The sequence below is a fragment of the Necator americanus genome, chromosome X (assembly GCF_031761385.1).
Source record: "Necator americanus strain Aroian chromosome X, whole genome shotgun sequence".
NCBI classification, from domain to species: Eukaryota; Metazoa; Nematoda; class Chromadorea; order Rhabditida; family Ancylostomatidae; genus Necator; species Necator americanus.
In genome coordinates, this window is record NC_087376.1 from 11,504,417 (window position 1) to 11,530,947 (window position 26,531).

Consider the following 26,531-nt stretch of genomic DNA (forward strand, 5'->3'; position numbering starts at 1 on the left):
ACAAACTGCAGATGGAATACAATGATTCCAAAACAAAAGGCAACAAAAAGGACCCCGAAAAAGAAATCGAGGAAATTGAAAGTGAAACAAAATTCATTGATATCATGGCAAGAGCAAATGAAATGATATTCATGCTAGAAGCAAGAGCCACAGAAGCAGCAAGCCAAGCTGATAAATTTGCAAGGAAGTTGGGAATAAAATTACATAGAAACCAACGAATAGCAACGCATCTTGAAGATGTAAATAATCGATCGCCACAAACAGGAAGTGCCAGAACGGCAACAGAGTAATGAAATGAGTCAAAGTAATGACGAAACCTTCAGCCCAGATGACGCAGTATGGCTGTCAGAGGATCATTCTGATACTAGCAGAGATGCGATCGAAGAAGAGTTCATAAGTAGAATTCTCAAACCAAGTCAAATGAAACTTCCTAGGTTTTGGGAGATGAAGAAGAATTTCCAGAGTTCTGGGCAGTCTATTAAACTTTGGTACACCAGAATAAAGTACTGAGTACAGTTGAGAAAATGCTTCTTCTCAAAGATAGTCGTCGAGGAAGAGCGGAAATAACCATCAAAGGGATACAATTAATTCCCCAGAATTACAAATGGATGGTTGAAACTATAAAGAAAAAATATGGTAACAAACCTGTAAATAGAGCAAAGATCGTGCAGAAACTAATCGATCTTCCATGTGCAAGGAATAATGCCGAGAATTGCACATATATTTTCGACAAAATAAGAATGTTGATTAACAAAATGATATCGGCGGGCCAGGATATACCCAATACACAAGATGCCACGTGGACAAAAAGAATACCGGAGAAGTTTCCGTACAATATTGTGAAAAATGTCCTTATATCTATCCAAGAAATGGAAGATGTGAAAGTAGAAAACGTTATGGAGCAACTCGAAAAAGAGATCAACGCTAAAAAAAAAAATTCGTTGAATCAAGATTAAAAGGTCGTTTTAAGACCGATAACACAGAAATAAAAAGGAAAGGTCAGAGACAAGAAAAAATGATAGGCAGTGTATTTTCTGTGACAGCTCTGAGCATTCTGCTCATAATTGCAGAACCGTAACAGATATCCAACAGAAGAGGAACGTTGGGATTAACTCCAATCGCTGTTGGAAATGCTTCAGCGACCAGCACAAAAGTAATCAGTGTAGTAGGCCAAACTGTCCCCACTGTGGAAGGATGCATAATCAAAGCTTATGTCTTACAAGATCATCCGAGAATGTAACAAATCAGCAAGATCGATTGCGCTTTAGTAACAATGCAGCAACAAACAACAGAAGACCCCTTACTGGCGAAATAAGAGGGAATAATGCCGGATTGCGCAATCGCACCTCAAAATGACGTTCGTCAACGAGATCGAACTTCAAATGTACACACTGAAAATCCAATTCAAAGTGATTCTTTCGTGAAAGTCGATTCTAACGACAATACCACAAAAGACCAATTAGTGCCCATGACTGCCGAAGCAAATATGTGGAATAACAAAGCAGGCCAATATGAGCGAGTTCTCATATTTATTGATACTGGTGCACAGAGAACTATAATAAACGAACGTACAGCAGAGGAATTTGGACTCCCAAAGCAATAAACGGAAATATGCACCATGTCTAGCATTGGTGGCCATACTTAGAAATTTAAAACCTTCTTTGTTCCATTGAAAATCTCTACAGTTTTTGGAAAAGAGATTCATCTAACGGTACAAACAAAACCCGTGATAACTAACGGTTTTCGTTCAGCATATCTTTTAGAACAAGATAAGCAGTTCCTTCAAGATAACGATATTTGTTTGTCCAATCCAAGATTGAGAGGTGAACACCAAAATCCACAAATTCTAATTGGATTAGATTACTACTACGAATTTGTTATGAGTAGCACTAGAACAAGACTACCGTCGGGACTATATGTTGCCAGAACATTAGTAGGTCCAACTCTTCATGGTCGCAGTACAAGTGCGGTAAATGTAAGTAGCGAAGAGATTACCCATAGTCTTACGCTCGTTCAGGAGCCAAGTGAAGCAGATATACTTCAGAAGATTTTCGAATTGGATGGAATAGGAATTTCCACCAATGAATTTTCAAATGATGAAAAAACATTTGAGTATTTTGAAAAGTACTCGAAAACTATATCATTTAAGAACAGTTTTGTAACTGCACCCTTTCCTCTTAAGGACAACGCAATCGATATATCCGATAATTACGCGATGGCATACCGTAGGCTCGAGTCCTCACAGAGACAGCTGGCCACCAACAAAGAGCAAAGATCGTGGTACAGCAAAATATTGAATGATTACCTCAAAGATTCCATAATCGAAGAAGTACATGAACCAGTCAAAAACGCGGCTGGCACCTATTATATGCCACACTTCGGAGTGTGGAAACCTTCAAAAACGAAACCTCTTAAAATCGTATTTGATGCATCCTCGAAACAAAGAGGTAAACTATCATTAAATGATATAATTCACACCGGTGAATCTTTCGTTAATAAAATTCATGATATCCTTTTTCGCAGTCGAATTAACAAGTATATATTAACATGCGATATCGAAGCTGCATTCACTTAGATCAGAATCGTGAACGAGCACAAAGACCTTTGTCGCTTTCTGTGGGTCAAAGACATCAGTCGCATGCCGATAAAGGACAGCATAGTTGTTTACAGATTTAACCGTTTGCCATTCGACGTTACCGCATCTCCGAGCATATTGAATATAGCAATTCTTGCTTACTTAAATGCAAAGAATACCCCACTCTCACATGAAATAGCAAGAAACATTTATGTTGATAATATTTTATTGACAGCTGCAACTGAGCAGGAAGCTTTGAAGAAGTATGTCGAATCAAAAAATCCTTTCGAGGAAATTGGTATGAACCTACGAGAATATGTGTCAAATTCTCAGATAGTAAATGAGGGAATCCATGAGAAAGACAGATCACCATCTTCTTCTTCTTCTTCCTAGCGTTTGTCCCGCGTTGTTGCAGGGTCCGCTTTTCTGCTTCTTGTCTTCCATTTGGTTCTATCCATTGCATCAGCCGTACACAAACGTGCATCTATCATATCCAGCTTCACACGGTCTAACCAGCGAATCTTTGGCCTCCCGCGCGGCCTCACTCCTGAAACGTCGAGCTTCAGAGCGGTTTTGGCAACAGAATCTTCCTCCCGCCGCAATACGTGACCAAACCATCTCAGTCGCGCCTCCTTCATCTTCTCAGTTATCGGGACGACACCGAAGATGGAGCGCACAGTGTCGTTGGATACTTTCTCTTTTAGCGTCACACCTATCGTCCACCTCAACATCCGCATCTCCATAGCGTGCAGCACTCTTTCCAAGGCTTTCGTTGTCGGCCAGCACTCGCATCCGTAAAGGGCAACAGGACGCACAACCGTCCTGTAGATCTTCGACTTCAGTCGAACAGGGACTTTCTTGTCGCACAGTACCCCTGTTGCCATTTTCCATTTCATCCATGCAGCATTAACACGTGCTCGACCTTCTTGATCAATGTCGCCTGTGGAAGTCACTTTGGATCCAAGGTACTTGAAGCAGTTCACCTTGTTTAATTCGGTGCCATCAACACGAATTGAACCATCCTCTATCCTTGGTCCGCACTCCATGTACTCAGTTTTTGATGTGTTGAGGCGCAATCCATATTGCTGCAGCTGATCCTTCCAAGACTGTACTTGTTTCTGAAGATCATCTCGAGACTCCGACGCGAGCATGACATCGTCGGCAAAGAGTAGAGTCCACGGATGCTGCTTCTGGATTTCCTTCGTTATCGTGTCCATGCACAGTATGAACAGCAGAGGTGAGAGGGATGAACCCTGATGAACCCCTACTCGTACAGGGAGTGGCCTGCTTGTTCCAACAGCACATCGTACAACGCTGGTAGGCTTCGCATAAAGCAGCTTCGTCCACCTCACATATTCTTCTGGTACTCTATGCGACCTCATGGACATCCATAACAGCTCATGTGGGACACGCTCGAAAGCTTTCTCGAGATCGAGAAAAGCAAGATGCACACTGCGGTTCTTCTCTCGATGTTTCTCCAGGAGGATTCGGACAGCATGGATAGCATCTATAGTGCTGCAGTCCTTCACAAAACCGCACTGGTTGAGTGGAACGCTAACAATTTTCCTCAGACGAGCTTCCAGGACACGCTCAAAAATCTTCATCGTATGGCAGAGCAGTCGTATAGGCCTGTACGAGGTGCAGTCAGCAATGTCTCCTTTCCCTTTCCAGACAGGCACGGTCACGGAAGTTTGCCAAACGTCTGGAGTCCGTCCTTCTGCAACGATCTTGTTAAATAGAGTTGCGAGCCACATGGACCCTCGATCTCCTAGCAGCTTCCAGATATCAACAGGTATATCATCAGGACCGGTTGCCTTGTTCGACTTCATTTTTGCGAGGGCAGCACTGACTTCGACGGCAGTAATTGGTAGAACAGGACCCTCGACGCTGGGAACGGTTGGGATGGGAGGATGACAGAACTCTTCGTTACACAAGTGATTGTAGTACTCTTGCCACCTCTCCAGGATCTGACCAGAGCGGCGCAGAACGGCTCCATCAGCTCCCTTAACGATCTTGGTGTGCTCCATATCCAACGTTGAGCGATGACGTGCTCTGACTAAACGATACACTGCCCGCTCGCCTTCTCTGGTATCAAGCATGTCGTACACAGCCTTGTAGCGGTCCGACTTCGCCTTGGAGACTGCCTTCTTAGCCTCCCTCTTCGCCGCTAGGTAAGCACCCCGATCTTCAGGCTGACGCGTCCTCCACCAGAGCTTATACTTGGACTTCTTCTCACGAATTGCCGCCTGAACTTCCTCGTTCCAAAACCACGTAGCCTTTTGTACCTTTGGCTTACCTAGAGTCGTTTTTCCCAGAGTGTTTTCCGCGGTCAAGCGTATAACGCTGGACGTAGACAACCACATTTCCTCCACACTACGAGTAGGGTGGGGAAGTGTAGATGGAGCCACGGACGCGAAAAATACCTCCTTTCGATCCTTCAGATTCCACCATTTGATGCGCTGTGTTTCAGTCCTTGGATGTCTCTTCCTTGGACGGGAGATTTTCAAGTCCATAACGAGCAGATGGTGTTGGGCAGCGACATGATCTGTAGGGATGACTTTTGAATCCTGCAGAAGTCGGCGATCTCGTCGGCGTAACATCCAGAAATCTATTTGTGTTTCACGACCGCCGCTGGTGTACGTGATCAAATGCGATTTTCTTTTCCGATACTGCGTGTTAGCAATGATCAAGTCACTTGCAACAGCATACTCCAGGATTTGCAACCCGTCGTCGTTACGAGCTCCATAGCCGTATCCACCATGACAACTCTCGAATCCGTCTTTCCGGGAACCGACATGTCCGTTGAAGTCTCCTCCGATTAAAAGTACTTCTTCGCTTTCCAGGGATTGGACGTACTGCTCCAGATCTTCCCAAAAGCACGCCTTCTCTTCTTCACTACAGCCCATCTGTGGCGCATAAGCAGAGACGATTCGCAATTCCACTTTTCCTGTATCTACTTTTACAGCCATCAAGCGATCCGATAGTCGATCCACCGCTGTGACGCTATTTCTAAACGACTCGTTCAATATGATACCAACGCCATTGCGATTTGATGTGCCGTGGTAGATCAGCTTGTAGCCATCGCCTAATTCCCTTGACTTGAATCCTTTCCAGCGAGTCTCCTGTACACAACATATGTCAACACGGCGTTTTCTGAGACTGTCTGCCAGTTCACGACTTCTTCCAGTAAGCGTCCCAACGTTAAGTGTTGCCAAGCGCACTGGATGTTGCTGGCGATGGCGGACTAACTTCTTTGGCCGGCTTCGTCCTCTAGCCGGTAGCCCTCGCATATTTGCCACATTGCCCGGGCGAGGACAATGCGCGTCGCTTCTGGGGTACGCCCTAGCTTCTGAAGAACACATAGTAGACATTAGCAGTATGACGCGACGGGGGTGTTGTCCTCGGTCGGCTTGTCGCACTAGCAAGCTAGCAGGCTGGCACCGGAATCGTCGTACTACCTCCTCACTTAGCTAGCCTGTAGCCTTGGCCCAAGGACCGGGCTACTAGCCGGACACCTTTGTGGCATGGTTGAACCTGCCGAGACGAAGTCTCGCCACCATAGCTGCCCGACGGCCAGGGCCACCGCTGCGCCGCTTTGAGGCGTGAGGTAGGATTTGCAGCAGACAGATCACCATTTGGTGATATCAAATTCTTAGGTGTTAAATATAACACAGAAACTGATCAGTTTAACGTGAAAGTAAATATTCCGTCGAAATCATTACTTACTAAGCGAGATGTGGTTAGTATAATAAATTCTGTATACGATCCTATAGGTGTAACTGCACCATTGCTTATCAAGTTGAAATCGCTAATGCGAGAAATCTATGACACTGGAATTAAGTGGAATGTCTATGTTAATCCAGTAATGACTAAAAGATGGAACTCCATCTGCAAAGAGATTAATGGTGCAAGTATCAGCATTCCCAGGTCAATTCTCACAGAAGTGCGAAATCTTCACCCTTCAAAAACAGATTTATGGATATTTTGTGATGCAAGCAATCTTGCTATATCAAGTTGCGCCTTCCTGCGGCATAATGACACTAACGAGGTCACGCAATTGATTAGCGGAAAGTCAAAGTTGACTCCCAAAAAATGCCGGCAAACAACTCCAAGGTTAGAATTGCTTGGAATAGTTATTGGAATGAGATTGGGAAGGAGCATAGATCACTTCAATCTTGTCACTGATAGTGAAATTGCTCTACAATGGATTAATTCCTCTCGAAAACTTCCAGCTTTCATAATCAATCAGAAAGACCGAATTGAAAAACTTAAATCTCTGGTTGAGAGCAAAGGCATTTCCGTGAACTTTTCCATGTTCCAATACACAACAGTCCAGCAGATGCAGGCACGCGAGGTCTTACATCATCTCAACTCGACTCACACATCTGGGTGAGAGGGCCGCAATGGCTGGCTCTAGAGCCATCTAGCTGGAAACTACGCTCTATCGATACTTTGAATGGAAAAGAAATTATGGAAAAAATGGAAACATTTGAAAATCTCTATGAAGAGTCGAAGACTCTTCACGGAGATTTTCAAATGAGTCTGAGAGTAATATTGATAGTGCGAACTCAACGCTTGTGGATCTATCTAGATTTTCACGCCTCAAGACAGCGTTACGAACTGTATCTAGAGTTGCGAAAGTGCTGTACAAATGGATCAATCGATGTAATACTACTAGATTGACATCAATTGCAATATCTACAGTCTTGCGCTTTGACCCCGACTCGCTAATTGACTGCGAAGAGATGCGCTTAAGTGAGAAATTAATCATAGCATCATTTCATAGGAATTCCAACATGAGAAAACTGCAAAAAAGGTTTCCGAACCAAATATTCGTAAAAGATGAAAATGGAGTCATAAGAGACAAATCAAGAATTCGAAATGCAAATCTACCTTTAGATACAAAAATGCCTATTTATATCGATAATGACTCTGACCTTGCTAGACTCATTATTATAGACTTGCATTTCAACAATGCTCACTGTGGCAAAGATCACATACTGTCTCTGGCTAGACAGAAATATTGGATCCCGCAGCCATCAAGAGCAATTAAGAAGTACATAAAAGATTGTACTATTTGTAAGAGATGCCAAGGCATGCCTTTTGGAGCTCCAGAGATGCCACCACTACCATCAGATAGGGTGACAATAAGCAAACCGTTTCAAAACGTAGGATGTGATCTTATGGGACCATTTCTATCCAACAGGAATGAAAGGATGTATATATGTCTCTACACCTGCCTTGCAATCAGAGCAATTCATTTGGAAGTGGTAGAAAGCCTCACTACGGCGGCGTTTCTCAATAGTGTTATTCGTTTTGTATCGCGTAGAGGTGTACTTCTTTTAATGAGAACAGACTGTGGATCAAATTTCAAACTTGTTCAGAAAATAATTGAAAAGTTGTTCGAAAGTGATGAAACAACAAGGAATGCAGTAATGAATTACTGTGCCTCGGAAGGCATTAGATGGATTTTTAACCCACCAGCATCTCCATGGATGAGTGGTGTATGAGAAAGGCTTGTTGGATCTGTGAAAAGAAGTTTCCAAAAGTCAGTTGGAAGAAAGAAACTGTCATTTGAACAGATGGCTACTGTAGTCACTCGTATAGAGGCAATTACAAATACACGTCCACTCACAAAACTCACAGCAACTGATCTTTCTGAAATTCCACTCAGACCTATTGATTTTCTACAAGGAAATTTCAAATTCTCAATTCCAAACTCTGAAACGTCCAACTTCAGAAACGATCCCACATTTGAGCCAGAGTTGATACAGACAGCTGCTCAAGCTTACGAAGCGCTTGCATCTTCAGAAAACATTGCAACAAAGTTCTGGGAGAAATGGAACACTGAATATCTTACTATTTTACGTGACAGCCATAGATGTCAATTGAATCAGAAACGTCATGTGAGTAAAATCCCACATGTCGGCGAAATTACTTTGGTTGAACAGGAATTACTGCCCAGAGGACAATGGGTATACGGTAAAACAGAAGATTTAGTACGAAGCGCAGACGGCATGATAAGGTCCGCTAAAATTCTAATGCCTAGCCGCAAAATTTTGCAGAGACCAGTTAATAAAATATACCCTCTAGAAATTCGTCCAGTGCCTGACAACCAAAAATCGGTTGAACGAAACTCTGAGATAATGGATAATGGTATCCATATCCCAACCACAACTCAATCTAGGAATCATCTAGCCAGAACCTCTAAATCTCGCGCTTTAAACGTCATTCGAGAATTCGAAACAGACCTCGACAGATCGATGACACCTACATCTGCTCGATCAGCAGTATCCTGCGTAATAACGGCAATGCTATCCTTGTTTCTAATCAACCCTGGTAATGCGCAACCAAACACCAGTATTGCTTGCAATGAAGGTATCGCGTTTATAACACCTCCTAGAGGACAATTCGAATTGTGCTTTGATCATGAATGCAAGTCACTCAAAAATGTTACGGAAGAAATTAGGTATACTCTTCCTGTTTCACCATTGGACAAGCCTGTAACGGTAAAAATACGTTTCTACTTGAGAAACGCAGTAATAACAATGATCGAGAAATGTGAGCGTCACGAATTTTGCGCGGCGTCTTCAACAATCTTGAGTAGAGCACTCTTAGGAAATCCACATTGTTGGCCATTTGGCGCCGTTCTTACTGTATCCATAGTCTTGTACTCTATTTTGGTGCCCATGATTGGTATGGCGTGGTCCATACGCAGGTGCTGAAGACAAAGGCAGAGAAGAACTAATGTACAAGTTGAGTGCGAACTGAGCACGTTCAAACTATCTCCTCTAATTGCAAACACTTTAATAGTAGTCACTTTGTTCACTTTAGCATTCAAAAGTGCTACATTCGCTTGTCAACATGGTTACACAAGGCACACCGCAGAAATGGTGTGCGCGTCAAGAGGCAGATGTCTATTCGAATTTAGACAAGAAATACTCTTTAACAGAATTCACTCAAAAATCTGTATTCAAATCAACTACTTAAATATTACAGTGAGTATGATAAGAATGAAAAATAACGGCATAAAACTCAATTGCAGCAAACTTTCACTCTTCTTCACAAGAGACACGATGCACAAGTTTTTTCGCACCACGAGATGCGCTCAAATGGGATCCTGCACACAAAATATTTGTAATATAATGTACCCGAATAATACTATACCACAATTAGATATGGCCTCAAAGTATCCTGGATACATTGCATGTGAAGAAACATGCGGCGGTATTATCTGCGGATGTCTTCTCCCAATGCCAGCATGCTCATTCTTGCGTCTGGCGCAAGTACCAAAAAGTAAGTCAGTGTTTGAAATAATGCGCTGCATGGAGTGGACGCCAACAGTGCAGGTTGACATTGAAATAACGATGTATAACAGAGGAAAAGAAAAATCGATAATTCTGACACCCTACGTCACTCACAAGTACGATGAGCTATTGATTACCGCAGTTTCAATTCAAAAACCACATTTTCCTCTAATGGACAGAAGATTCGCTGTTTTCGAAAACGAGGCACTAATGTTGCCAAATGATTTTAGTCTCCCTGTGGAATGCGAGTCATGTATCCAAGCGAAAGAAGAATTTTCAAAATGCGAAAATCGCATGGTTTGAACTTGTGAAAATCTAAAGGCTCCAAGAGAATGGAAGTGCCCGCTTGGTTCTATTCGGAATTTGCGTAAAGAGATCACAAATGTACTTTCCATTAAAATCCCATTCACAAAAAAAAAAGGTTAGAAGAAGGAAATATCAACGCTTATACTCACCAACATGAAACCACTATTGTTATTGAGTCAAACCTTATGTTCAACACCGCGCATTACATCACAGAACAATCTCGTGATATAACATTCGAAGAAATAAAAGGCTGCTATAATTGCCTTGAAAGAGCACAAGTTAAAGTCTCGTGCATAACTCGCTTTAATGCCTGGGCACCCGTCCAGTGCGAATCTCAAGTGTTCTCCATCGAATGTGGGCCATCGAACAAAACTAATGTAACATATCTGAAGTTTAGTAACGCTCTGATACAGCAAAAGTGTCAAACGCTCAAAAGCGCAAACGAGTACTTTGGAAGTTTTGATCTACCTGATCTTCAGCCACTCTTGAAAGTTCTTAAAGAACACTGGAAATTGACCCTTGGAACGCTAGGTACCATGGCAATAACAATAGGGATCACCTATGTACTGGGGCCCACCATCGTTATACTATTGATAAAAATTGTCGTTACACTGCTAAAAACTGTTGTTTCCATAACAATTCTTCTACTGAAACTGCTTTGCGCCTGCGCAGGTAGGTGCTGTACCGAACTTCAAATACACAGGTCATGATACGAAAGACTACGGCATCAATTGCGTGCATTGCACCGCATATCACGCTTTTGATCAACATCCGCGGTCTTCCAACCATTTTCTACTCGTTTCCGCTAACCCAACTGCAAAACTCACCACTCGTCAACTCCAGTAAATATTGGACTCGAAATTCTCCGAGAAAGAAGAATCGGAAAACTCCATGCTACTACGATATATTTTATTATGTAATGCATAGATACTTTTTTTGTTGTGTTGCCGGAGTGTTCCGACCTCGGAACGCGACAATTGATAGTTTATTATTCGATGCGATACTGTCCCCTCCTTGCCGACCAGATGGCAAGGAGGCAGCGCGTTTATGCAGATCTTGTTCATGTACTGGCCGGAGCAGGCCGGCATTCTTCTGTAGTGTTCTTGACTTTCTATATTTTGATAAACATTCAACCACTGAACCGCTGAATTCTTCCTGGGTATAAATCCCATATTACCGTGAGCCAATCTCACACGCACACATAGATCCTTTAAGACTAATGCTTAGGTCATAGGTCTCCGACTGACTTAGTTATTTACTTCCAGAAATAAGAGTAGCTAGTACAAAGAAGATGAAACTCTTTTACAACATTTATCGATAACATTGTAGCGTCTTTCCAATATGTGAAAATAATTTCCTTGCAGTCATACTGTCAAATATTCAATTCATTTAACGTTTATTTTCATCTCTTGATTTCAGTTTGAATTACTATATAAACCATATTTTCAAGTATTAAAAGTAACAACAGCTGCGAATCCTGAGTCCTGCACTTTTTGAGCCTTCGGAGTCCTAGATTGGCATTAAAGTATCTGTAAAGAGTAGTGCAGTATATACTAAGGATTTCCGAAAATAATAAATTAATATAGCTCACCGCTGACTCATCAGTCTCCATTTGCTTGAGGCATGTCGGGCATTGTTTGGATCTTATGCACTCACGGTGCATCCATACATTGCAACTATCGCAAGATCACCACTCGACAGACATTTCCTCCGTTTCTTATTCCTGCACAGTTAGCTATTCCTCATAATTGAAAAGTCCGAATTAGATGGAATTTGTTCATTGTTTGTTTGTTTTTGTTCACACATTTGTTGGTACCTTAACAAATGAGGTGCACTATTGTGCTTCAATCATTGTTTTGTGAGGAACTCGCAGACCCTTCCCACGCGGAACATATTTGCCAGCTCTATAATGAGTAGCAGTATCAGTGCCCTTCATTCTAAGCTGAAGTCTTCCAAAATGTTTTTATCTAATCTGACTGTAACCGAATAAGCAGGTGAACTCACAGTTTGTACTCCGTCTGGCACGTTTACCGTAAACAATGCCACGGAACCACCTGAGATCTGATTAAACAGGATGGAATGAGTGGAATGCATACAGTTACTAGACAATACTTCTCGAACGCTTTCACTTCCCAATTTGCCTAATCACCTCCGAAAAACTAGCAGTTAAAGAAAGTGAAAGAAATGTGTGAACAAAGGAGTAGAAAAAAAAATCATAACTAGGAGAATAAGAGTGTTATAGGAATCCCATGAAAACGAACGCGGAAGGGACCACCAATAATTCAGGTCGTTGTGAGCAAAATACCACTCAAATAGGACAAAGTTTCTGGCGTTAATCAATCCGCTTGGTATGCGCCCCCACGTTCAATTCAGAATCGTTTGTGGTTCACGAACGTGCAACTGGCCTATACAATGACTTGCGGTGGCCAGCCGATGAGTCAAGTCACTGTTTTTATCCTCCCAGACAAGTTTGGTACCAATTTATCGACCCCGGAGGGATGAAAGGCTTGGTGAGCACCTCTAACCGCTACACTACACCCGTCCTACGATTAGGAATTACTCGCTAAAATGCCTAATAGTGAGAAAGGTGCGACAGAACCGTTTACCACCCCGCCTTTCTGAACAATTAGGTGGAATGCGCGTACTCATGAACCCTAAAGTTATCTATTCTTTGAGAAATCCCAACTATTTCGATTTCGTAGCATACTACTTTCAAAGGGAACTTAATGCGACGGAACTGAACACAAAGACATGAAAAGGGAACAATAAAGGTTCAAATAAGAAACATACCCTCTACAGAGTGGCACCGTAGATGTAGGAACTTGAATACAGAACAATAAGGCATCTAAAGAATAGCTGGATTGGCATGTACAGCAAATCTGAAGAAAAGATAGAAGATGGAAAGAAGGGAAAAAGATGAAAAGAAAAACATGAGATGAAAACAACAAAGGTTTACAGAAGCCACACTTCCTCTGGAGAAGCAACGCAGCAGTAATAACTTGAGTATAGAACAGTTATGTTTCGAAAGAAGTCAGATTGTTTCGTAATCTACCATCGCGGTGTAGGTCAGCTGTCGAGATCGTGATGGAACCAGTCGAGCTAGTGGAGGTGAAGATGTTAACACCCGAATACCAACAGGCAACTCCCTTGACCGCTTGCGCACTAAAATTGTGCTTCGATCATTATCATCATTTTGATCTCTTCCAAATAAGCAACGTAACCGTGAGAAAAAAAAGTAAATATCGTAGGTGAAGGTAGAGTGATGTTAGGGTCGACTTTGAAGGAGAGAAGATAAAAATGCAAAGTGATGAAAAAAAACAACACGAGTTTATAGAAGAAGAAAAGAAGTTTATAGAAGAACCAGCTTTAACGTCCGGCTAAAGCCGGACTTCAGACTTTTTTTGCTGTTCGCTTCGCTCGCCTTCATCGATCAATGAGGGGGGGGGGGGGGTCGTTAGGTACCCGCAGCCGCCGCGACAGGCGATCATTACGGAAAACGACTGGCAACGGCGTTTGCCTCATGCCCCGCCCATCACATCCTTCATCAGCGACTCTCACAGATAATGAAGTGCGAAACATGCCTCGCAGGGGCACGTTATCTCTGCTATTGCATCCGTATGGAGTATGGATCGTTTACGTATAAAGATATATCGAACGACTGCACACGAGATACCAGAAACAGGAAATAATTTACGTTGTACGTTTTACTTGCTCAAAGCAAAAAACTCGAAATTTCACAAACTACTGCAGTATCTTACAAGGATTTAATAGTCTGTGAAAATACAAATCTACAGCCATATCTTCTATACAGTTTTTTCAACCACACCTCTACATCTTTCAAAAACCAGGTTCTCGGATCTACACCTATTAACGTTTATTTTGGAACGTTTTCAATTTTCAGTTAGCTATGTTTGCATTTGTCGCAACATTTGCTTTACTTTTTTAAAGTAAACATTTTCTTCATCTTCCCCGGTTCTCATTCTTACGCTTTTTTTTCCTTTTAACTTTTATTTTGAAACATAGTCAGCTTCATTTATGTTTTCTGTTGTTGTTTTGTTATTGTACAAATTTTCTACGTTTTTGCTTCATTTTTAGAATTTTCATTTTCTACGTTTTCTTCCAATTTCTACGTTGCTACGTTGTTGCCTTTTTGTTCTTTGAACCTTTGTAGAAGGCAACTCTATCACGTAATTGCAATACAAACATTGCTCATGACCTCAGTGATGTGGTGATGGATGGGGTGGCTTAATGATCACAGGTAGTCCAAGATATGCCTGCTCTGGCCTACCGACAGCCTCTTCTGCAGGCACTTATCCGGCTGCAGATAATCGGCTGCGGGTACCTAACGGATACGCACCCATCAATGAGAAATAACAGTAGCGACACTTTTGTAAAATTAGAATAGCTTTTTTCTACCAACACTTCCTTCAATTTTTTTAACCCGAAAATTTAGGCATAGACGAAAGATTTTCCCTAAACGCTCAGTTCTATATTTGGAGAATATGTTTCTCTCAAACCTCCACAATTTGGAAACATCATTTGAAGTAGTTCTAGTTTTCCCTGTTCTCAGCTATCAGCAAAGAATGATGTGCTAACATGAAGACGTGAATACCACAAACGTAGTGATATAAATAACGTTCTACGTCAGATCGCGTAAACCGTTGGCTACTATGTATTGCATTTAACCCTTCGCACGTGTGTTTCCTTTTTTTGAAGAAAGGATGTTTGACCTCGCTACTGTTTTAGCTTTAGTAACAGGTGAAGAAACGACGTTTCTGTCAATTTTTCCCATTACGTAATAGCATCACCAGAGCCGAAGTGCCTCAGTAGCTTTGATTTGATTCTAAGTTTTTCTGAGCAGAGCTTTGAGGTTGGGAAGTGGTAAAATCCGGATGTACAAATGAGCACTTTCGCATGTTTACTTCCTGTAAAAAGCGCTAGGCTTAACTTTGAATATGAAGAGAGTTTGATTTTTCTGTCTCCAGAATCGGTTGAATAGTAGCAGAAAACTGCTCTACCAAAGAAAAAATTTTGAAAGAGAGTCCAAAGACACCAAAAACAAAGTCGATTGGAAATGTTTACGATTTGAAACTTCAAGTAATGTCTAAGAACGCTACATAGGCTTTGTCATGGACCATTCCATGGCTTTCCTTGTTTTTTTTTTTTCATTGTCGGTGCCAATATTAGAGCAACATAATCCAGGATGTTTTGTAGAAAAAGTATCTTCTCTAACTGCAAAGAGATACTGAAAAAGTCTTTACTTTCATTTGAGAAACCTCCACTATTTTTTTTATGCAAATTGTGTTCCTTTATCTTCGATGTTCTTCTATATATTATATCTATATATTTACGTAATTTAAGTGCCGATTATTATGCAGTACGCATTGCCTAAGTAGAAGCAAAGTAAATAGTGCAATTACGTGCTGTGCAATTAAGTAAAGACAGAATTAAAAAGGGAGAATAACGTTAAGAATAGTGAAAAACAGAAACAGGAATGGATGTAAGGACAGTGTGTATGGTGCCTTTTGTAGAAGGTGGTTCAGTGGAATACTTAATCAGTAGTAGGACCTTTCGTCCGAATAACAATGGAATAGTGGCAGGCACTAGCACGAATACGCACACTACCCCGGTCAGCTGGCATGCTGCCTCTTATATGGTGCCTCTTATATGGTGAACAAAAATACACTGAGAACAATTGATGCGCTGCTTCTTATACAATCTTACTACGACATTCTGTCACGGCAATATATTTGTAACAATGCATTATGAGGATAGTGAATAATGAAGTACGGTAGAGGTTCGGCGGCTATTGCCGAACACAGTGTATCATCGACCCCCATTGTTCTGTCTATCTATGTTCGTACAATAAATACATTCCACTGAAGAGTGAGTGTAAATGGCCTGCCAACTCTGAGTGTGAGTTCTCAACAACACGGGCGAGGGCTCTCAGTGCTGTGGCAATAGGAGCGAATGTGTCAGAGATGTTGATTTTTGCTAGGATGCTGTCGAAGTCATTCATCGGAATAGCGGTGATGGGTCTAGTGCGGTCAACGTCAGCTTTTATGTGTGGAGGATTAGCTCGCTCCACCCTCGCTTCAACTGTTCGGTATGTGTTTAGAGACCGATTCGATACAAAGGATGAGCACTACGACTTTTACGTGCATTACGTATTTGTACACGCTTCGATGAGAGTCGATTGACGGTGTGAAGGTTGGTTCGGCATATGTTCGTCCCTTCACTGATAATATTAAAAATCATGTTCAAAATGTGCCACGATATTTTAGGAGCTGTTTGGACTATAGTCCAAAGCACCTTGAATGCTAACATTATAATTGTAGAACTGCAAATATAGATGATCCAACTAGGCATGTTACTCCACCTTTCGCCACTGGTGCTGTGTCCCAGTGCTTTTTTATTACCTCCAACATTGGTGAGAAGTCTGGAATGTTCATGTCATTCACTCAGCTTTTCTTCAATGGTTTCAAGTCAGGGTTTTCGAACACCGATCTTGGTGATATTTCAGTGTTATAATTGAGTGTTCCCTGTAGATTAAATGTAGTTTCTGTGCCTCCGCACGTAACACGACACCTTTCTGCCACTACGGCGTGGTGGAATTCTAACGTTATCATTGATATCTCGTTATCGGAGTGCAATATACACTAAATATTTAAGTTTCACATCTTACATTGATCCATGTTTCGTGTTCAGTAAAACATGACACGTTTAATGTAGCTCCTTCAACGGATTCATAACAGCCTAATATTTTTTTCAGACTTTATTTTGCATTGCTCAGTCACAATATAACTTGCACTATCCAACATCAGAGTAGAACTTATTGGCAAAGTGATTTCTTCTTCTTCTTAAGAGTATATTTGTATTTCCATGTCTTCACGAGTTATCTTCGTGTAAGGGTTTTCTGTTTGAAGTTGATTTGAGACTTCTGAATTGAGGCTTTTTATTGGTATGTCTGGACAATGACATGTATTGGGTGTCTCTAGATTTTCGCAAACACAAATAATTTGATTGTTGCATTGCGAGAAATTTTCCAATGCGATGCTTTCGTTAGGACATACCACGGGACGTTGATGGTAATGGGGCATCATAAAAGCGTCATCTTTTGCTATGGCAAAACTCCTATCCATTAAAGGAGAATTTGGCTTTTGCAAAGATGTTACTATGATTGAAAGCTCATCTACCGTTTGAGATGAATATGGTATAAGAGAAATCTCTTTGGTTTTCTTAATGTTGTGAATCTCAATTTCTACATGGATTTCTACGACTGGTTCCCAATTTACGCAGTTCAGAATTTCATAAACTTTTTCATTTTGAGGAATATGCACTAAGCGCATGAACAAACAGGCTGGTAATGGGAGGAGGCAGCCGCATGGCAATCCGCCACATGTATGAACGCAGGCCGAATAGCTAGGATAAGGCTTCGCCTCACTAAATTCATCCATGACTTCTGTCGATGTTAGGGTGGTGCATCTATCATGAGTGCAAGATCCCATTTGTCGACACCTCGTAGTGTGAAGGATTTTGTGCGAAGTGTCTCTGGTGAAAAATTGCGATATTTTCACACACTTCATTTTAATTGGTTTTTTTTTTCGTGATTTTGATCAAACCAGTTGCTTCATTCCCATGAGTAATGTCTATGCAGAGTTCTGAATCAACATTATTGAAAAGCATTTCCTGATTGTATTCGTACTTACAATCATTTTCATTACTGCATATGAGTTCAGCCGTGTGTTGCATGAAACCGTGCTGACACCCATTTATTCCACTTATGAACAGAGTGATACTAATACAGGCTACGGATACCGTACGAAGCGGCAGTAGATTGAATGTACTCATTAGTATCAGTTCTGCAGAACTGATCGCAGTACAGTTTTGAGTGCTTGTCGCTCTCGCGTTTTGCCTTTTCTTTTGTGCGATGTTTTTAACTGAACACACATAACGTTGCAGTTATGCAGTAGAGAAATGTTGCGATGGAAAATATGGCACCCGCTGGCCAACAGTGGGCATTTCCAATCAGATGTTTGCTGAACAATGTTCTTGATGAATCACAGAAGTTTGGTAGATTACATTCTATGATCTCTGACATCATGGTTCCATTTATTATCACTCTTAGCTGGGGCCGCGTATACGAGTCTGATTGCTACCTGCACGTGGTGTCCCTGATCTAATTAAACGCAATCAGGCGTTCGTGTGTATGCATTGGGAGCGCACGAGCTATATAACATGCGCTGTTATATAGCGAAGGATTCCCATACACTGCAAAAAGGTGCTGTCGTCCAGCACATCGCCAAAGCCCATAACCTGAAAGGTCAACTGCCTGAAGGAAATCATGGAATCAAATCAAATCATGGAATCTTTGGCAAAAACCATTCGTTTCGTCACGCTGAACTGCCGAACACTATCGAGTGAACTCCAACTAGCTGCTCTATCCAGACTTCTGCGATCTCTGTGTCCCTTTTGCTGCACTGCAGGAAACAGGCATGAGAGATCGGCCCGTCATCAGCATAGGAAATTGCACCATATACTGCCGCGATGCTGATGAGAACAAATTAGGTGGTTACGCGATAGCTGTGAGGAACGATTACAAGAACCTGGTGGAGGAATTCAGCTCAACGTCGTCTAGATGCGCCTTTAACAATCGATGCGGGATCGTAGAGGACGTAAACTCTGGATTGTATGTGCTCACGCACCTACGGAAATCGCTGAGGACAACAGTAAGGACGTCTTCTATGATTAAGTTAATGCGTTGATGTCTAAAATACTAAGCCAACAGGTGGTCATTTCGGAATCGACGCAAATGCGAAGACGGGACTCGAACAGCAATCCGATATGTTAGGAAAATGCTACTATCCAGCGGAGCGCACGTCGGACAACGGTGACCGTCTGGTCGACTTATGCGAACAGGCGGAAGAAGTTTGCCTTTGCATCTGCTGAAAAAAAATCCACGTACAGTTCTGTATGTTTCTGTTTCTGATGACTGGCGATGGAGTTTGAAAGGCGTGGGTGGAAAAGAACCCGCGGAAAGCCTATGCCTTAGTAAAACAGTAGAGCGGCAAAATGAAAAGATGTTCTCCTGTCCTTAACACTGCCAATGGAGTAGCTGTCGGTGAAGCAACCCTTCCAATTTGGAGGGAACATTTCAAGACCTTGTTGAGCCGGCAAGCACCATCAGCTCCTGAACTCGAGCAAGTTCATAGGCCGACATATGCGGTTAACGAGGAGCCACCGACCGAGCCGGAGATCCTGGTCTGTATTCAAAAAATGAAGAGTGGAAAATCTGGTGGAGACGGGATTAGCGCAGAAATGCTAAAATATCTTCCTCCGTCTGGGATTCGTGAGATGACAAAGATCATCCGTTCAATATGAATAGACGAAAGGATACCCGACTCGTGGAGACACGCTATCATAATTCTCCTCCACAAGAAGTTATCCGTCACGGACCCCAGGAATTATCGAGGAATCTCTTTGCTGCGTGTTATGTACAAGGTACTGGAACGCATTATCCTGGACCGACTCATTAAACATCGCGAAGAAACAACGCGCGACGAGCAAGCTGGTCTTCGTCCTGGCCGATCTACGATTGACCAGGTGCTCATCGTCAGGAGAGATCGAATTCTGACAGCGGTATTCGAAGCCAGGCCAATTAGCATTTCTGGACTTTGAAGCCGCGTTCGACTCTCCTCACCGAGGGCGTCTTCTCAACGCGCTCCGCGCCGATGGAGTACCGGGGAAGTTCGTTCGCTTTCTTAATGACATGAATCAACGAAAACCTACTGTAGTTCGAACGCCAGCTGGATGTACAACACCGTTTGAGATGGTAACTGGAGTAAGATAAGATGCAGTGACAGGACTCTTCCTCTTCAATTTTGTCATCGACGACATTACGCGAAGAACAGTAGATCAGTGTCCTGCCGATATCATTCTAGCAATATCAGGACACCCCCTGACCGATCTCGAGTACGCTGACGATGTTGTTATATTCGCGGAAAGCAGTACGAAACTTCAACATGTTGTAAACCTTGTATCGAAGCTGGCTGCAACTACGTCTACACCCTGATAAATGCAAGTAGATGTGGATCTCTCCGATACCTCGAACGGGAATCAGGGTGGACGGACAACCGATAGAACTCGTCGATGAGTTCTGTTACCTGGGCTGTACGCTGAAGAACAACGGCAGCTACGAGAGAGGTTTTTCAGCAAAGATGCGCTAAGGCCACTTTTGCATTTAACTCCTTAACGAAATGCCTGTGGTCGAGCCCTATCAGCAGCGAAGTCAAGCTGCGAGTCTAGCTATCCGCAATTCGCCCTATCACGATGTACGGATCGGAGACTTGGGCAGCACCACATCTACGATGATGGAGAGGCTTGATTGCACGGAACGAAAGCTGCTTAGACGGTTACTTGGCTACTTTTGGCGTAGGGCATGCCACAATGAAGATCTTTACGCAGAATTTCATCTGGTATACCGGCGGATGACACATGGAAGATATCAACATCTTGCACCGCCATCGAAAGTGGCTAAAGTAAATCGTCTTTGCTTCTTTGCTCATATATTAAGGAGACAGGCAGAGCGCCTTGTTCAACTAATTCTGAGAAGTTTGTCGGGTTCGAGCTGGAAGAAGCCGCCACTGGCCGAAAACGGACGTTCTGGACTGAGGGGGTGAAAGAGGCCAAGAGGACATTCGGCGTGGATAGGCAGTTAAGGCGAGACGTAAGGTTTCGCAAAATATGGAATAGCGACGAATGGATTGATTCTGTGCAAGCTCTCGCAGAAGATCGAGAAGGTTGGGCAGAGCTGTGTTCAAGGACGGCACACCTCGGCGAAAATGCGGGTAATCGCATCAGGCAATGACATCAGCCCGCCTGATTAAGTAGTAAGTAATCACTCTCAGCTGAGCAGGAGTGCTTTTGTCAGTGGGAGTTTGAGGTAATCTTCTGCGTTTTTGAAAGTTTTGCATTCGTTATCAAAGCAGAGTTCGTAGTGCTCATTGGCAGGATGAATTTTCACAGATTCTTCCTCTCGTATAAGTGAGGAGTTAATAGGAGAGGAGCTGAGAGTGCTTGTCAAACTCAAACTCTTGTCAACAAGTAGTATTGATAGCATTAAGAATATAGGCGAACTGGGCAATGAGCTTTTCTACTCCAGACTTTGTTCGAACCGTTGAATAACTTCATATGCACGCTTCTTTGATGCTTGGTTTGGCTGTTCCTGTTCAACAAGAACAATTTCCCGGATTTTTAGGTTCATATTCTTTCCATGTCTTGGTTGTCTGAGATATCTTTTTTGGTTATCTCTTAACACTTAAGTATTGCGGGCTCCAACATCCCAAAACCTGTTGGATATCCTTTCCGAGAATTCGAGTGCTTCTTTTGCTTGTGACACGCTTTGGATTAGGTTAGAATCAAAGTCTTTATCATGATCTCTGTCTATAGCAACAACTGGAATTGAGGATTTCAAATTCCTCTGAAGGAAATCGACAAGTCGTAGAGGAATCTCATTAATGTCATTAATTTTGCAATTGGTCTGGTGTTTATAATGGCCTCAATTTGTATTGTATTGTATAAATATTGCCTATGACTTGATGACCTAGTCTGAAATTGCTCCAGCAATCCGTCCTAATAAGTTGCAAAACTCCTCTACGCGATATAAAGCGGAGTAAACTGTATAAAAGTGCTGCAGTTGTTAGATTTTCAGTCATTTCTAAGCGGATTGCTCTTGTTGTTAAGCAAGTGTACAGACATACGTACATTCCTTCATCCATTTTCGATTCAAATGGTCCAATAAGATCGCATCCGACATTTTGAAATGCTTTCGTAATTACCACACGATCTGGTGGAAGTGATGGCATTTCAGGCACTCCAAATTGTAGACCGTGAAACTTTCTGCAAGTAACACATTTTCCAATTATTTTCTTAACGGTACGTGATGGTTGTGGAATCCAATATTTTTGTCTTACTAAAGACAGTGCATGTTCTCTGCCAGCATGGGCATTTTTTATGTGGAAGAGTTGTATGATTAATCTGGCCAAATCCGAATAGTTTGGGATATAGATAGGATTCTTCGTATCATACGGTAAGATGGCGTTTTGAATTCTAGATTCAAATCGGATTATTTCGAAGCTGTCTCTGATGAATTTTTGATTTTGAAATCTTGTTGACAGCCCTGTAATTGAGATGTTTTTATGTATCTCTGCTATAGTAAATTTTTCACTCAATCTCAGATTTACAGCAGAAATTTCTTTTGCAGATTCAAATTCTGCTGTGCTTCGTAGCATTATATGTGCGTTTCGTTTCACAGTACATCTTTCCACTCATCTGACTAGAAGTTAAGCAACAGTTGCGAATGTTCGCAAGGCTTAGGGTCAGGCTGGAGAATCTTGATAAATCGATTGTTGTGAATGTCGAAGAGGTCATCACATCAATGTTGCTGTGGTGTACAACCTTGCATCCATTTTCTGTGTAATCTGTGTCTATGTCGGCTATTAATCGTAGCGACCAACCGTTTCTGTCGTCAACAAACCAACGTGGTCCACGAATCCAGTCGTGCAGTTACACCACGTGTTCCCGCATCAGCAGGGTTTTTATGTGTTGGCACATGACAAAAATTAACTTTCAGACCATTAGAAGTTAGAGACTCCCGCATTTTTGCAATCCTGTCCGTCTGATTGGTAACAAAAATGGGAAGCTTGCTTGAAGACTTTGTCCATGTAAGTGCGATCTCACTGTCATTGATTATGTTCACCTCTGTAAACGTATTTTTTGCAATCTCTGCTATTGTGGTTGCCAAGCGCAAAGCTAATACAATACCTACTAGTTCCAGTCTCGGTATTGTTTGAAAGGTCTGTTTGGGTGCAAGTCTAGTCTTGCCGCTAATCAGTTGCGTGACCTACTTGTTCTCTTCGTACCTTAAATATGCGCATACTGCTATAGCGACCTTACTTGCATTAGCAAAGACCCAGAGTGAGGATTTACTCACTCAGTAAGCGGCGGGGTACGGTAATCGATACATCGTTAACTTCTTGTAGGGCCGCGTACCATTTGTTGCGTAAATCTTCTGGTAACGGTATCTTTCCACTGTATGCCAGTCGCGTAGATCTCTCGCATTAGCGATTTAAGCTCAATTAATAATGGTGCCATTATCCTCAAAGGATCATACACTGAATGGAGTTGACTTACGATATCCCGTTTCATGAGTTTCTTTTTAAAAGAGAATTTTGTCTCTACTGAGAACCCATCTTTTTCTATGTCGTAATTAACGCCCAAGAGTCTTATTTTGTTTCCTGGTAGTCTCTCTTCTTTAGAGAGAGCATCATTTACTTGTGTACTATTTGATACGAATTCTCTCAAGTTAAAGCCAACCCCTGCAAATATATTTTTTGCTTCCTTGTACTTCGAAATGGCCTCGTCTACGGAATTTGCTTGAAAAATAATGTTATCTACATACAGATTCCTGGCTATTTCTTTTGATAGCGGAGTTTTTTTCTTATCGAGAAAGGTTAGTATTACCATATTTAAAATGCTCGGAGATGCGGTTATCCCGAATGGTAATCTTTTGAATCTGTAGTGCGTAATGTTTTCCTTCGTAGGTGGTTTTGTTACATCTTCCACCCATAGGAATCTGCACAAATCCTTACTTGGATTTTGAAGCCGTATTTGAGTGAATGCTGCTTCTATGTCACAGAGGACTGTTATTGTTGAAAGTCGACTTGAAATTAGAATGTCGTGAATTTTGTTTACAAACGATTCACCACTTTCCATAACGTCGTTGAGGAAAAGGTTCCCTTTCCGTTTGGATGACGCGTCGAAAACGATTCGGAGTGGTTCTGGTTTATTAGGTTTCCATACTCCAGAATGTGGCATATAATAAACACCACAGTCGTCTTCGGTCACAATTCCAACTTTTCGATAATATCTTTTTCAAGATATTCATCAAAGATTCTGCAATACCATTCTTTCAAAGTGGATTCTTGTCCAGCTGATGGTGCAAAGATAATAGTCTGCGATGCGCAGTTGCATAATTGTCGGAAAGGTCAACAATGTTGTCTTGCAACGGGAATGGAGCAGTTACGTAGCCATTTTTAAACGAAATTGTTTTTGAATACTCCTTGAAGTAGTTGTACGCAATTCGATACTTTTTGCAGTATCCGTGCTGATGCCTAACCCTTCAAGTTCGAACATTTTGTGTAGAATTTCTGCTTCTGATCTTTCGTTTACTGACATTAGACCGTACGTCATACTTGTTTGATCATGCGCAAATTGTGGATCACGCCCGCGCCCATGTATTGCGGGTCCGAAAATGGTTTTTGAAGAGTGCAATCTCGACGGTAATTGTACAGCGTGGCAACTGTTTAGTATAAAATCGTAGTAGTGATCTAGTCCTACTAAAATATGCAGATTTTGAATTTCTTGGTTTTGAATTAAAAGTTTTGGGTTGCAAATGTACAGATCTTTATACTGTAAGAACTGTTTATCTTCCTTCGTCAGTTCAACCGATGGAAAGCCATTTGTAATTATTGGTTTTGTTTGAATCTGAAGGTTCACTTCATCACCGAATGCTGTCAGGATTTTGAGCTGCACATTTTTGCTGTTGAATTTCTCAATGTGTCCTCCAATGCCGGACATAGTGCACAATTCGTGGCCCATGCCAGGAAGAGCAAGTTTTGTTGCCATTTCTTCTGTTATGAGCGTTTTTTGCGTTCCAGTATCAAAGAAGAATAGTACTTTCTCGAATTGTTTTGTTTTGTGACTCTAAACCTGAACGTTTCCTTCTGCTGTCATTAGCACGATTTATTCTTTGCAACGGCGACTTTGCTCACTTTCTTCCGCTGCTGGAGTTGTTCGCCTGATTTGCTCTTTGTCGGATAGCGTTTCCTCTATTGCGCCACGCTTCTGCGTTAGGTCGGTTATCCGCCTCAGCTTGTCGCGTATTGTATTGATTATTGTTAGGTCGATTGTAGTGTCCAGAACACTTGTCTGTTATGTTTGGACCGCTTGATAGACACAAACTTTTGTTGTGAGCCTTGTCACATATAGGGCATTCTGTCCAGAAGCAATCAAAATTGTTGTGACTGTTCGAAAAACATTCCCAGCAGAGTTTCTTTTCTCTGGCAATATTTCGTTTAATTTGTACTCCTGCAACTGCTCTACAGTAAGCAGAGATGTGATTCTGATTTCTGCAAAACACACACGCTTTGAGTTTCTTCTTATACTCATTGTTGGTGCGTTGTTCCGTTCTTTTCAGTGCTTCACCTTTGAATCTACTTTTCAATTGCGATTCTACGAATTTTTTTCGCAGTAATCTCATTCTCGATTTCCTTCATGACATCATTTATTTTCACCTCTTCCTGGTTTTGTATAGTTGTCAACACGTTTTTGACAATGTTCAGCTGCTTCTCTAGAATTTTTTCGGTCCACATAGCGTCTTGCATGTAGCGTTTGTCTTGACCTGCTGATACCATTTGATTAATAAGCATTCGAATTTTGTCGTACGTTGCGACACAGCTTTCTGCAGTACCGTTTGCTGGGTGCGTATCGACTAGTTTTTGAACAATTTTTGCTCGATTTGTTAACTTACTGTCAAATTTTTTCTTAAGCTCCTCGATCATCCACTTGTAGTTTTGTGGAACGAGTTGTATACCTTTAATAACGGTCTCAGTTCTTTCTCTGAGGCTGTCCTTTAATAAGAGCATCTTTTCAACTGTGCTTAATGCTTTGCTCTCATGTACGAGAGTTTAAAAAACTGCCCAGAACTCTGGGAATTCTTCCTCTTCTCCGTAAAAACGAGGTAATTCGAGTTGTTTTGGTTTCAGCGTCCGACAAATGGACTCTTTATTATCGTCTGAATTTTCTGATACGTCTTCTGATAGCCATTGTGCATCTTCTGTTTTAATTTCATCGTCATCCATAAACTTTGTCTGAGCTCACTTTTGAGTTTATCAACTCCGAGTTTTGCAGCGATTTTCTGCTTTTTATCTCGGTATTCGTTAGTGCGTGCTTCTAAAATGTAAAGCATGTCGTTTGCTTATGCAATTTTTTCCACTGAATTGACTTTCCTTGTCAATTTCTTCAAGTCCCTTCTCGGGTTCTTTTTTCTTTGCCTTAATTTTGGCTTCTTCGTACTCTTTTTTGAGTCTTTCAATTAAATTCTGCAGGTGGTCCCGGCTTGAACCAATTATTCTTATTCCTCCTATCATGAGGTTTACTGCAGTTGTAATATCTTTGTATTGTTTATTGTCGTCCCCGATCAGCTTTAATTCCTCCGAGTAAGGCTGGGATTTTGTCAGCAGTGTTTGCAGCGACTGAGCGCTGAACTTGATTGGTTTCCTGTG

The 26,531-nt window shown here is 41.9% G+C and overlaps 9 protein-coding genes across 14 annotated transcripts; 5 read left to right on the forward strand and 4 right to left on the reverse strand.

Moving 5' to 3' along the window:
- Nucleotides 1-2,964: 2,964 nt before the first annotated feature.
- On the reverse strand, nucleotides 2,965-5,937 carry RB195_022417 (uncharacterized protein; the record flags this gene model as incomplete). Of its 2 annotated transcripts, none has more annotated exons than XM_064209532.1 (1): nucleotides 2,965-5,937. In XM_064209532.1, one exon carries the CDS (start codon nucleotides 5,935-5,937, stop codon nucleotides 2,965-2,967), a length of 2,973 nt encoding a protein of 990 aa, XP_064065413.1. The 2 variants fall into 2 exon arrangements, with proteins under 2 accessions (XP_064065413.1, XP_064065414.1); XM_064209533.1 differs by having other exon boundaries at nucleotides 2,965-5,865.
- A 2,220-nt stretch (nucleotides 5,938-8,157) lies between these two features.
- Nucleotides 8,158-11,535, forward strand: RB195_022418 (uncharacterized protein; the record flags this gene model as incomplete). 2 transcript variants are annotated; one of them, XM_064209534.1, is made up of 2 exons in its annotated part: nucleotides 8,158-9,084; nucleotides 11,518-11,535. In XM_064209534.1, the coding sequence occupies 2 exons, from the start codon at nucleotides 8,158-8,160 to the stop codon at nucleotides 11,533-11,535; spliced, it is 945 nt and encodes a 314-aa protein (XP_064065415.1). The 2 variants fall into 2 exon arrangements, with proteins under 2 accessions (XP_064065415.1, XP_064065416.1); XM_064209535.1 differs by lacking the exon at nucleotides 11,518-11,535 and having other exon boundaries at nucleotides 8,158-9,300.
- RB195_022419 (uncharacterized protein) lies at nucleotides 9,754-10,185 on the forward strand (the record flags this gene model as incomplete). Its single annotated transcript, XM_064209536.1, has 1 exon — nucleotides 9,754-10,185. The coding sequence occupies one exon, from the start codon at nucleotides 9,754-9,756 to the stop codon at nucleotides 10,183-10,185; it is 432 nt and encodes a 143-aa protein (XP_064065417.1).
- A 297-nt stretch (nucleotides 11,536-11,832) lies between the features above and the next one.
- Nucleotides 11,833-16,207, reverse strand: RB195_022420 (uncharacterized protein; the record flags this gene model as incomplete). Of its 3 annotated transcripts, none has more annotated exons than XM_064209537.1 (4): nucleotides 11,833-11,911; nucleotides 12,979-13,067; nucleotides 13,241-13,350; nucleotides 15,814-15,829. In XM_064209537.1, 4 exons carry the CDS (start codon nucleotides 15,827-15,829, stop codon nucleotides 11,833-11,835), a joined length of 294 nt encoding a protein of 97 aa, XP_064065418.1. The 3 variants fall into 3 exon arrangements, with proteins under 3 accessions (XP_064065418.1, XP_064065419.1, XP_064065420.1); XM_064209538.1 differs by lacking the exons at nucleotides 11,833-11,911; nucleotides 13,241-13,350; nucleotides 15,814-15,829 and adding exons at nucleotides 11,920-12,004; nucleotides 13,156-13,186; nucleotides 16,098-16,207; XM_064209539.1 differs by lacking the exon at nucleotides 11,833-11,911 and adding an exon at nucleotides 11,920-12,004.
- Nucleotides 16,208-18,844: 2,637 nt separating this feature from the next.
- Nucleotides 18,845-19,137, forward strand: RB195_022421 (uncharacterized protein; the record flags this gene model as incomplete). The annotated part of the gene is made up of 2 exons (XM_064209540.1): nucleotides 18,845-18,917; nucleotides 18,977-19,137. 2 exons carry the CDS (start codon nucleotides 18,845-18,847, stop codon nucleotides 19,135-19,137), a joined length of 234 nt encoding a protein of 77 aa, XP_064065421.1.
- Nucleotides 19,138-19,260: 123 nt separating this feature from the next.
- Nucleotides 19,261-19,569, forward strand: RB195_022422 (uncharacterized protein; the record flags this gene model as incomplete). Its single annotated transcript, XM_064209541.1, has 1 exon — nucleotides 19,261-19,569. The coding sequence occupies one exon, from the start codon at nucleotides 19,261-19,263 to the stop codon at nucleotides 19,567-19,569; it is 309 nt and encodes a 102-aa protein (XP_064065422.1).
- An 875-nt stretch (nucleotides 19,570-20,444) lies between these two features.
- RB195_022423 (uncharacterized protein) lies at nucleotides 20,445-20,867 on the forward strand (the record flags this gene model as incomplete). Its single annotated transcript, XM_064209542.1, has 1 exon — nucleotides 20,445-20,867. The coding sequence occupies one exon, from the start codon at nucleotides 20,445-20,447 to the stop codon at nucleotides 20,865-20,867; it is 423 nt and encodes a 140-aa protein (XP_064065423.1).
- A 473-nt stretch (nucleotides 20,868-21,340) lies between these two features.
- RB195_022424 (uncharacterized protein) lies at nucleotides 21,341-24,873 on the reverse strand (the record flags this gene model as incomplete). 2 transcript variants are annotated; one of them, XM_064209544.1, is made up of 4 exons in its annotated part: nucleotides 21,341-21,473; nucleotides 21,537-21,667; nucleotides 21,948-22,086; nucleotides 24,668-24,873. In XM_064209544.1, the coding sequence occupies 4 exons, from the start codon at nucleotides 24,871-24,873 to the stop codon at nucleotides 21,341-21,343; spliced, it is 609 nt and encodes a 202-aa protein (XP_064065424.1). The 2 variants fall into 2 exon arrangements, with proteins under 2 accessions (XP_064065424.1, XP_064065425.1); XM_064209543.1 differs by having other exon boundaries at nucleotides 24,365-24,873.
- A 587-nt stretch (nucleotides 24,874-25,460) lies between these two features.
- Nucleotides 25,461-25,892, reverse strand: RB195_022425 (uncharacterized protein; the record flags this gene model as incomplete). Its single annotated transcript, XM_064209545.1, has 1 exon — nucleotides 25,461-25,892. One exon carries the CDS (start codon nucleotides 25,890-25,892, stop codon nucleotides 25,461-25,463), a length of 432 nt encoding a protein of 143 aa, XP_064065426.1.
- Nucleotides 25,893-26,531: the final 639 nt, after the last annotated feature.